General features: G+C 49.9%; 1 protein-coding gene across 1 annotated transcript; it reads right to left on the bottom strand.

Annotated features, from left to right (window-relative positions):
* Positions 1-421: 421 nt before the first annotated feature.
* LOC311516970 (lymphocyte antigen 6E-like) lies at positions 422-7,886 on the bottom strand. The gene is made up of 3 exons (XM_084621404.1): positions 7,828-7,886; positions 2,358-2,477; positions 422-685 (listed from the first exon to the last, which is right to left on the bottom strand). The coding sequence occupies exons 1-3, from the start codon at positions 7,877-7,879 to the stop codon at positions 486-488; spliced, it is 372 nt and encodes a 123-aa protein (XP_084477530.1). The 5' UTR covers positions 7,880-7,886; the 3' UTR covers positions 422-485.
* Positions 7,887-11,699: the final 3,813 nt, after the last annotated feature.

The following is an 11,699-nucleotide window of genomic DNA, read 5'->3' as shown; positions in this document are numbered from 1 at the left end:
GGACAGTAGAACTGGACACAGTATTCCAGTATCAGTCTCTCCCATGCTGTCTATGGAGGTAAAATCGCCTCTCCACTCCTACTCACTGCTCCTTTCTTAACATGTGCAAGGAGTTCATTACAATTTAAGCACATGCGTTAAGTGCTTTCCCGGATCAGGACCTGTATAAGTACTTTGTACATCATCTGGTCGGATGTATCCATAGGTTACAGAATTGTTCAGTTGATATTTCCAGGTCTTCAGAACCACAGATATGTAAGGTGGTGCTTGGGATCTGAGAGCTGTGGCTCTGGACCCAGTGGCAGAGACAAGAACTGTGGTGTGAAAAGTGATAGAGATGATATTTGCTAAGGGGGTCCGAAGTGACACTTAGAGCATGGGGGAAGTGTTAGCCCAAAGGAAAGGTTTGCACAGAGTAGGCTTTTGGTGTCTCAGTGGGGCCTGAGCAGGTTCTTCAGGGCATAAAGTCCTCTTTTCCTGGCCCATCACAGTCCAGATCTGAAGATGTAGATGAAGTTAGCCAGGATCCCCATGGAAATCATCAAGTGGCTGGTTTCTATGCTGCTGGTTCCATTCACATTGCACAATAGTTTATCACAGCAAAACACTTTAGCAGCTGTTTTGCCTTGCATTTTTGGACACTCAGGAGAGCACATCTTGGAGATGCGGTATTTGGATTCGTAACCTGACCCTGGAAAAGGAAACAAAGAGAGAAATTGTTGCTGAAAGTTTCCTTGAGTTCTGACTACATTCAGTTCCAAGGAGATAATAGACCAAAGTGGCTATGCAATAATGACCAACAGGGCAGAATTTCTTTACAATTAATGACCAACTAGGCCGTTAACCCAGTCAGTCTTTATAAACCAGGAAATGCAGGAACCAGAGGTCATTGTTGCTTTTAGATAATGGTTAGACTCAGGCTATGGTGTTCATTTTACAGCTCTTAGTATTTAAAGACCGCTAGGTAGTGGCCTCTAACATGCCCTTTCGATTCCTGACCCAGACAGGCACTATGGTGATAGGGACCATATAAGAACCCAGAGAGATGGAACATCCAAGAAATAGACTGGCCCATAGAGAATCCAGTCCAGATTTTAGGTTGAGCCCACTGCATGGTAGGATGAAAATTTGAGAGTTTGGTGAGTGCCCTGTGCATGCCCAAGCAGTGCATGTGTGAGCAAGAAATTCAGCTGATCAAAATCCTATGATACAGTAATGCCCTCTGACATGGCATGGCACATTCACTGGTATGGGGAACAGGAATTCTTCCCCAGTATTCCTGTAGGATCATAGGGTCACATTTCCATAGGGGAAATCCTAATGGGACCAGTGCAGGACTACAGCCAGCATGGGGGGCATGACAAGGCAGGATGGCATGGTACTGCCCACTGACCTGCAGGATGTATGGTATTGCCTGCACTGGCTTCATCCCAATCACTCACCAGACGCCAAACCCTCCAAGCCAGCACTGGGCTCTCCCACCCGTTAGTGTGTCTTAGTGAGATTCTGGGAGCATCCTGTCCCATGGAGGCTGCCTCTTGGTGGTGTGAAGTTTCCTGCTGCTCAGCAATTTGCTGTTCAGTGATCGTTTATTTATCCTTCCAGAAGAAGATGAGGGGGAAAAGCCACAACAACTTGGAAGAGTGGCCTAAGAGAGGAAGGTTAAATAATGCTGTGCTTAATACTACATAAACTGATTCGGATGTCTCTTAGACACCATGTTGACTCGAGCCTTAGAAATACCTCTGATACGACAGGTTTCAGAGGAGCAGCCGTGTTAGTCTGTATCCGCAAAAAGAAAAGGAGGACTTGTGGCACCTTAGAGACTAATCAATTTATTTGAGCATAAGCTGTAGCTCACGAAAGCTTATGCTCAAATAAATTTGTGAGTCTCTAAGGTGCCACAAGTCCTCCTTTACCTTTGATATGGTGGGCCAGAGCCTCGGCTGGTATAATCTGCAGAGTTCTCTCGACTTCAGTGGAGAAACCCCAAGTTACTCCTGCTCAGGATCTGGCCTGGTAGTTCTAAAGCTAGGCAAGAGGTGAGCAGAGACCTCTGTTTAGGGTATAATAGGCTCACCGTGGATGGGATTGAAAGTCAGTGAGACCTGTGCTCCTAAGTCACTTAGGTGCTTTTGAAAACTCCATCCTTTCCTCTTACCTTGCCCTCTGCCCACCCCAGTCTGTCTGTCTCATCTACCTGTTGCATCTACTCATTACCTAGATCTTGAGCTCTTGGGGTCAGTCCTTTAATGGAATGTCTGAATAGCAACCAGCACAAGAAAGCCCCAATCCCTGCCTGGGGCCCCTAGACACCACTACAATACATTATGACGCTGGATGATTCCAAAACATACCAGCGTCTATAACATCCTTGATTGTCACACAATATTTGTCTTCTTTTGCGCACATAGATATCTTCATACAGTACTTGTTAGACGTCTCCCCTTGGCATGTGTAGCACATGAACGAGTGACCTGCAAAAGGAGCACATGACATGGCTGAGAATGCGGTAGCAGCAGATGCTTCATTCTCAGAGGACCTAGCTCAGTCGTTTTCAACCTTTTTTTCAATTGCGGCTCCCTACAATATTTCAAACGGAGGTGCGGACCCCTTTCGAAATCTTAGGCACAGTCTGAAGACTCCCAGGGGTTCGCAGGCCACAGGTTGAAAACCACTGTTCTATGGTAACGACAGCCTTTCGCAGACCCCTTAACATAGACTGCGGACCCCCAGAGGTCTGCGAACCAGAGCTTGAAAGCTATTGATCTAGATGCCTCTGTTTTTCTTCAGCCTGGGTATGGCTTGTGACAGATTTGGCAATTTCCTGCAATATCCTGAACAAACCTTACTAAATTAAGTTTAAGTATTTTTGGAGTCCAGTGTCTTAAAAATGCAAAGTTTATATTGTATAGTGCAGTTCTCTGTAACGTCTCTAGGGCCAGTGTGAACCTTGGGGAAGGACTTCAAAGGACTATTTTAAACAATGTGCCTAACAAAGTTAAGTTAAGTTCCTAGGCAATACCTAGGGGGAAGTGAACGCAAATTACCCCCTCCGGTTATGCAAAGACTCAGCCCTCTCGAAGCTTTGTCCTGAGAAGTGGCCCATTGTCTGGCTGATGTCCCATTCATAATCTCCGCAGATCAAAGACCCCAAATGTATAAATGAGTGACTTACAGATCCATGGTGGGGATCAGGGCTAGGGCAGAGGGTTGGAGTGAGGGGGGGTGAGGGCTCTGGCTGCGGATGCAGGCTCTGGGGTGGGGCATTGGATGAGGGGTTGGGTGCAAGCTGCCTCAGGGCTGCTGGTGGGGAGAAAGGACCCCACACATCCCTCTCTCACCACAGCAGCCTGGGGCCAGTGTAGAGGTATCTCTCCCCAGTCCAGCAGCTCCAGGGCTGGGGCCACAGGAGAGGCACCTCTCCTCCCCGACCGCAGCAGCTCGGGGTCTGGGGCCCAGGGAGAGGCGCCTCTCCACCCCAGCCACAGCAGCTCTAGGGCTGGGGCCAGGGGAGAGGTGCCACTCTCCTCTCTAATCCAGACCCCTGTGGCTGTGCACCTGTGTGGCCACATGGCCATACAGCTTAGAGAGAACTTAGATGGGGGGGTCCTTGTTCTGAGCTAACAGCTGTTATGAACTTGTAACCACAGAACCCGCCCCGGGTTTGAAAGACAGTCCATGTGGGAGCTGGGGAGATCTCTGGTAAGCTTATTAGCATGCATCTAGGTTCCTTCATTGTTTTAATATGTTTTCTCCGTAGCGCTGTCTTCTTAAGAATAAATGTGCTTGCTTAGAAAGGCTGTGTGGTATCTTACACCTATGGGCAATTGTGCTATTTATAGCCTCTGAGGAGACACGCAAAGCAGGCCTGCTTGGGCAGTCTGACTTGCTGGTGAGTTCCTTGTGTAGACAGGGAACTGTATAGCCTGGAAAACACCCAGTCAGGAGGGAGAGAGACCATAGAACCATAGAACCATAGAATATCAGGGTTGGAAGGGACCCCAGAAGGTCATCTAGTCCAACCCCCTGCTCAAAGCAGGACCAATTCCCAGTTAAATCATCCCAGCCAGGGCTTTGTCAAGCCTGACCTTAAAAACCTCTAAGGAAGGAGATTCTACCACCTCCCTAGGTAACGCATTCCAGTGTTTCACCACCCTCTTAGTGAAAAAGTTTTTCCTAATATCCAATCTAAACCTCCCCCACTGCAACTTGAGACCATTACTCCTCGTTCTGTCATCTGCTACCATTGAGAACAGTCTAGAGCCATCCTCTTTGGAACCCCCTTTCAGGTAGTTGAAAGCAGCTATCAAATCCCCCCTCATTCTTCTCTTCTGCAGGCTAAACAATCCCAGCTCCCTCAGCCTCTCCTCATAACTCATGACTCATGTGTTCCAGTCCCCTAATCATCCAGGTCTCTGCCCAGGAAAGGGGAAGGCTGGGGAGCCAGAAACCTAAAAGTGGGTGCCCTTGTTAGACCATGGACAGGAAACATAGGTGCAGTTGCCCTGTCCTGTCCTGGGACTTTCTCCTGGTGATGGACAGATGCCCAGGCTGACACTGGTCGGACCATCTGCTGCTTCCCATAGCTGGCTTTGTGAGGTATTAATGGCATTGTTATGGTCCCTGTCAGGAGTGGGCGGGACTGGACATCAGGGGCTTTGGTCCTTTCAGAGAGAGAACACAGAGATTATTGTTGGGCAATTACCCTCCCTTCCCTGATGGCTCTCTCATGTGGGGGTACAGCTGGCACGTCTCTGCTTTGCCACCCCTTTCATTCAATGGGTAGATCACGCCAGTAGATGAGATTGTGAGGAGAGATGGGCTGCAGGGTTTTCAGCAGGCGGATAATGCCCAGTTTCATCTCTCTCTCTCTCCTCTGATCTGGAGACTATAGTCAAATGCCTTCCCGGTGCCCGGGTGGAATTGGGGCATAGAATCATAGAATATCAGGGTTGGAAGGGACCTCAGGAGGTCATCTAGTCCAACCTCCTGCTCAAAGCAGGACCAATCCCCAACTAAATCAAGCATGCACTGAGCAAACTGGATCTGAAGCTCAGTCCTGAGCAATCTGAGGAGATGATGGTGCTTTGGAGAAAGACCTGCAGGCCTTAGATCAGCCCCTCTGACTGAGGGTGTATGACCAACATTGGTCACCAGAGCCACAGCTTGGGGTCTTGGCTGGACTCCCAGCCGCTTCTAGATGATCAAATAGCATCCGTGCTTGAGGTTGCTCTTTTCCATCTGTGTCAGGAGGCTGTGACCTTTTCACTTTAGATGTGGGACCTTGCTACTGGGATTCATGCCTTTGTCGGCTCCAGCCTGGACTAGTGCAATGTGCTCTATGTAATACGACACCTTTAAATCCATTTGGAAGCCAAAGCCAGTACCAATTGAGAGATCCTGTCTGATAAATAGAATATCTCAGCCAGAGGGCAAGCGCCCAGTGCTCCGGGATATGCACTAGCTGCCTGTTGCTTTCCAGGTGAAGTTTAAACTATTGGTTTTGACCAACAAAGCCCTAAATGGCCTGAGACCTTCTTATCTGAGACCCCCCAGCTTGCTCCCCACTCTGCCATGCAGTGCAGCTGAGCTTGACTACATTAATATAAGGAGGAGGGGACTTTAGGCTGAGCATTCTGCATGAGGGTCCCCTTCTTTGGACTCCTCACCCTGCCCAGGTCTGAAATAGCCCAACCTTCGTGGTCTCCTAGGCCCACCTGTCTGTTTGGGCATTGGGAGAGGGCTCGGGAAGTTAGGAGTGGGATTTTGATTTGGGGAAAAGACTGGCGTGGAGTGAGAGCTAATTAGGTGCCTCTGTCTCAATCGCTTTTTGACTTTCTGTGCCTCAGTTTCTCAATGTTTAAAATGGCAATAAAGGGACCGACCTCTTTTGTAAAGCCGTTTGATCAGAAGCGCTAAGAGCTGGGTATTGCTGTTGTTTATTCTGGTGTCTAGCAAAGGGCTAGGGGTGGGAATAAGGTTCACAGTTGACATCCGAGAAGTCATGTAGCAATACGTGTACGAGCTACAGAAGATGATCACAAACCTACAGTGCCTGTGACCAGGGCCATATTAAGGTTATGCAGGGTCTAAGGCTCATGGGAGGGGAAGGCCTATGTATACGGTGACAGGCATGAGGACCCAGGGAGGCAGCGTCCTGGAGCTGCCTGCCAGCCTCAGCAGAGGAGAGGGACAGAGGGAGCCTCTTCCCTCCCCGACAGCTAAGCAGAGCTCTGGAGAAATCGGGATGCGGGGCCGGGGGTGGGGGAGGGGGAAATGCCTGCTTAAACTACACCCACGGCTGGCACAGGTTCCCGTGGTCACCAGATTTTTAGTGTCCGGTCAGCAGTGTTAACCAGATCCCTGCAGTGTGTTCCTGCAGCGTGGGGAGATGCAGCTGGCAGGCAGCTGGCTGCAGGCTGGTCTCCTTCTAAGCCGCAGGGGGCTGCTTTGCCTTTCCTGCTGGCAGGAGCACTCTGGCAGGGCTATGTGAGCAAGCTCCCCCTCACCCGGCCGCGGCCACGCCCCCTGCCTGACCAGTAAGGGCCTAAAAATAGGAGGACCTAAGGCTATAGCCTTATTAGCCAAATGGTAAATCCAGCCCTGCCTGTGACGAGATAAGTGAACTCTTTAGTGGCTTAGGGCACGTCTTCACTGGCAACGTTCAAGCACGGCCGCGACACGAGGGGCATAGCTCCCAGCGCTGGGGCACTGTCTACACGGGCGCTTCACAGCGCTGAAACTTGCTGCACTCAGGGGGGTGTTTTTTCACACCCCTGAGCGAGAAACTTGCAGCGCTGGAAAGTGCCAGTGTAAACAAGGCCTAAGTTAAAGGGACATCCTCAACTTGACACATGCATGAAACCTAATCAGGTTCAAACAATGAGTTAACAGTCCTTTCAGGCCCCTGAGATCTATGCAAAGTTGTGGTTTACTGTTCCATTTTCTTGTTATGTTCCTTTCACGGTTATGGCCTTGTGACATCCGCACCCAACAAACAAACCACAGAGCAAAAGCACAGACGAGGCATGACCAATGGGGAAAGCAACAGTATATGAAGTGCTATCAAAGGCCCAAAGTAAACACACGGAAAACATAAGAACATAACATAAGAACATAAGAACGGCCCTACTGGATCAGAGCAAAGGTCCATCTAGCCCAATATCCTGTCTTCTGACTGTGTCCTGTGCCAGGTGCCCCAGAGGGAATGAACAGAACAGGTAATCATCAAGTTATCCATCCCCTGTCGCCCATTCCCAGCTTCTGACAAACAGAGGCTAGGGACACCGTCCCTGCCCATCTTGGCTAATAGTCATTGATGGACCTATCCTCCATGAACTTACCTAGTTCCCTTTTGAACCCTGTTAGTGTCTTGGCCTTCACAACATCCTCTGGCAAGGATTTCCACAGTTTGACTGTGTGTTGTGTGAAGAAGTACTTCTTTTTGTTTGTTTTAAACCTGCTGCCTATTAATTTCATTGGGTGACCCCTAATTCTTGTGTTGTGAGAAGGAGTAAATAATACTTCCTCATTTATTTTCTCCACACCAGTCATGATTTTATAGACCTCAATCATATCCCCCCTTTGTCACCTCTTTTCCAAGCTGAAAAGCCCCAATCTTATTAATCTCTTCTCATACGGAAGCTGTTCCCTATCCCTCGTCATTTTTGTTGCCCTTTTCTGTACCCCAGCAGAAGTTTGCAACAGCAGTGTGGCATCGATACCATGAAGGCTGCAATAACTCTCTGAAATCCACCATTCCTGAGCTGCTTCCCAGCCTTTGTGTAACCTCTGTCTAACCTAGGAGAATCACTGGAGTCTCACCTTGCTCCGCACACAGGGCTGCAGCCAGCAGGGCGACAAGAAAAGCCTTCATCTTTGTCGACTCCTCTCCACCTGCATAGGCTGGGCAGGTGCTCCAAGGCAGGTTATATACCTTCCGCAGGCAGCAGTTTTACTGGTTTGGGATGTCTCATAGAGCAGGACATCAAGTCAGCCGGGGGTGTGTAACGTGTGTGGGAGTTTTCCTGGCTGGAGTCTATGTGGCATATGTTGGCATCCATGGGGAATTTCCCTGTATCTGACTTTACCCTTGCTGGATTTTGACTGCAGGTGGGTGGAAGGCCTCTGGGAATTAGTTTTTCCCTCTCTATCCTCCCCAAGTGTCACCTTCCAGCCGGAGCAGCACCACTGATGAATTCCAGGGACTGAAGGAATCTCACTCACAGTGCTGGGTTGTTCCCAACAGCACCGTTGCCGAGTCTCGTCTCCCACCTGCTTGTCAAAGTCTGAGGTATAGTGTGTCCCGCCATTCCTTTAGCACAGGGGTACTCAGACTGTGGGTTGGGACCCCAAAGTGGGTCGGGACCCCATTTTAATGGGGTCACCAGGGCTGGTGTTAGACTTGCTGGGGCCCGGGGCCAAAGCCCAATCCTACTGCCCAGGGCTGGAGCTGAAGCCCGAGGATTTCAGCCCTGGGCAGCGGGGCTCAGGCTCAGGCTTCGGCTTCAGCCCTGGGTGACGGAGATCAGGTTATAGGCCTCCCCGCCTGGGCCCAGAGTGATGGGGCTCGGGCTTTGGCCCCCCTCGCCCAGGGTGGCGGGGTTCAGGTGGGCTCAGGGTTTGGTCCCCCATCCTGGGATCGTGTAGTAATTTTTGTTGGTGGCCGCAGTGCGATGAAGTTTGAGAAGAGGTGCCTTTAGCAGACCATTCCATAGAGTCCTGGGGCCCTGTCCTCAGCTGGTGTCAACTGGCCTACTGAAGTCAGAGCTACACTAATTTACACCAGCTGAGGATCCCCCTGGGAGGAAGGTTCGGCCTAAATCTTTCCTTCCTTTACATCTCCCCATTGCCCGTCACTGAAGTGTTCTCCTCCCTGATTTTGGGTGCCAAACTGAAGACACCTGAATGGGGTGTGACTTTTCAGAGGGCGGGAGCTCCCCACTTTCTGAAACTCAGGCCCTATTTAAGGTGTCCCAAACTGGGCACCCAAATTCACTGGTCCCGTCTGAAAATCTTGGCCATGTTCTCTCATACCCACACTACTCAGCTCTTTTAATCCCCCCTCGTAAATCAGTCCCTCAAGCCTCCTATTCACCTGCATTGCTCTACTCTGTACCCATTGCAGCCTATCTGTATCTCTCTGCTACTGAGTGCCTGGAAATGAACTTCAAATCAGGAACCCAGGAGCACGTCGGAATTGCCTTGCCAAATCAGGTCAAGATCCTCCCTCTGACAGCCGGCAGCGGTACCTGTGTCAGAGGAAGGTGAAATAAATTCTTCGATGGGCATTTAGGGAATAACGTAACAATAGGGAGGTTCTTTCTTGATCCCCAGCAGCTAGTGGTTTGTTTATCCCCTGCAACATGATGCTTTGTATCCCTTATAATGTTTTGAATCTTATCTATTTTAACAGTGTTGTCATTAGCCACAAAACTCTCTAATCCTTTTCAGATCTTGCTAAACTCTTGGCTGCCATAATAGCACCTGGCAGGGAGTTCCACAGGTTATTCATACATCCTGTGAGAAGAATTTCCTTGTGTCGGTTTTCCTAGGTTAATAGATTCCAGAAGGGGCCGTTGTGATTATCTAGTCTGACACAAGCCATAGAATGGCCCCAAATGCGTCCCCTTTCAATATCAGTGGTTGTCTCCTTGTGCTTGGATTTTGAGCTAGGGATAAAAGGGAACTCCCAATTTACCTTCTCTTCCCCATTCGTTGTTTATCATGTTTACCTCTATCATGTTCCCTTTCGTTTCCCTCTTCTGTGAACTCAACAGTCCTCTAACCATTGCCAAGTCTCCAGTCATTTCTGTTGCCTGTAGAGTCATAAAGCCAGAAGAGATCCATCTCATCTGATCTCCTCTGTCACACCCCTGAATTAATCTCTGCTTGAACTAGAGCTTATCTTTATTTTGAAAATTGCCAGTGATGGAGAATCCACCAAAACCCTTGGTGAGTTGTTCCAAGGGCTAGGTACCCTCACTGTTAAAAATGTTCACCTTATTTCTAGTCTGAATTGTCTAGAATCGCCCTTCTGTTTCTGCTTCATCTTCACTGAGATGGGGTGACAGTCCCAGAAGTGGTTGCAACAGATGCCGCAGCTCAAAACTGCACTAGTTTTTCCTTTATGCTCTAGCCTATCACAAATCGTGGTCTAACTTGCTCTGAGTCTGTTTCAGGCCTACTGCTTTCCAGATTTCAAATGATTTCAGTTTATTTCCCTGGAGAGGAATTAGTTCTCATCAGACATTCCATGCCGCACTGCAGTGTTGTAACTCTCCGGTTCGCACTCCTCTTCGACTTGTAAACATCCCTAATTTTGTAAAGAGCATGACTCAGGCACGGAAGACTCGGCTTTCTCAACAGGTTCAATCTGAGACACGGTAAACAGAAGCAACACTCGTGAGCTGCGTCATGATGATCTGTCTCAAGGCCTTTGGCCCGGGGGCCGGCATGAGGCAGAAGGCACAGTTCTGACCCCAGGTAAGGATTGAGGCTGTCGCAGCCTGTCATCTTTCGTGGGGAGTCTAAAATATCCCCCGTCAGTATGATGAGTGGAATACGAAAAGGAGGATTGACTGAATTCTCGGTTAGGTTACCACTTGACTCAGCGCTGGTTATGTGTAAAATTTTGGACACCAATGTCCAAAAAGGTTGTAGAGAAATTGGAAAGGATCCAGAGGCGAGCGACAAAGATGATTAAAGGGCTGAAATGCAAGTCAGATGAGCAAAGACTGAAGGAATGGGGTATGTTTAGTTTGGAAGAGAGGAGATTAAAGCTAGACATGATAGAAGAAAGGTCCCCAAAGTGTGGGGTGGCGGGACCGTCAGGGGGGCACGGCGAGTCCAGGCCAGCCACCACGGGGGGCAGGGAGGGAGCGCCACCCAGCCTCTCCCCACCCCGAGCTCTGCTCCAGCCCTGCCCCCAGCCGCAGACCTGGCTCCCAGCCTTGTGGCTGGTTCTGCACCCAGCTGCGTGCTCAAGTGCAGCTTTGCTCCCGCCCAGAGCTGAGGCGTGGGGTGGGGTGGGGCTGGGAGTGGAGCCGCACCTGGCCACAGGCTCAGCTGCCAGCCCTGACTGTGGCCTGGTTGCGACTCTGCTCTTGTCCCTGCCCCCAGCCTCGGCCCCTGGCCGCGGCTCAGTTCCCGGCCCCACTTCCGGTTCCCACCCCATCCCTGCGGCCCGAGCCTCGGCCCCTCACCACTGTCTGCATCCCATCCCAGCCGCACCCCGCTCCTGGCTCCGGGGGGTGGGAGAGCAGGGGCACGGGCAGGGGTAAGAGGGGCATGGCCCTCCAAAGTTTGGGGACCACTGTGACAGAGGTCTTCAAATACTTGCAAGTTATATTTCAAATGCTATTAAATAAACACAACTATGAGATAGTTGGCATCACAGAGACCTGGTGGGATAACACTTATGACTGGTATATTGGTATGGAAGGGTACAGCTTGCTCTGGAAGGACAGGCAGGGGGAAAAGGGAGGAGATGTTGCCTTCTATATTAAAAATGTATACTCTTGGACTGAGATTGAGATGGAAATAGGAGACACACTTGTTGAGAGTCTCCAGCTAAGGATAAAAGGGGTAAAAAAAACAAGGCTGATGTCATGGTAGGGGTCTACTACAGACCACCTAACCAGGTGGATGAGGCTTTTCTTAAACAACTAACAAAATCATCCAAAGCCCAGGACTTG

This window comes from Lepidochelys olivacea (assembly GCF_965140295.1).
Source record: "Lepidochelys olivacea isolate rLepOli2 genome assembly, chromosome: 2".
Classification (NCBI taxonomy): Eukaryota; Metazoa; Chordata; order Testudines; family Cheloniidae; genus Lepidochelys; species Lepidochelys olivacea.
Note: the sequence above shows the minus strand (reverse complement) of the source record. Positions and strands in the feature narration are given on the sequence as shown.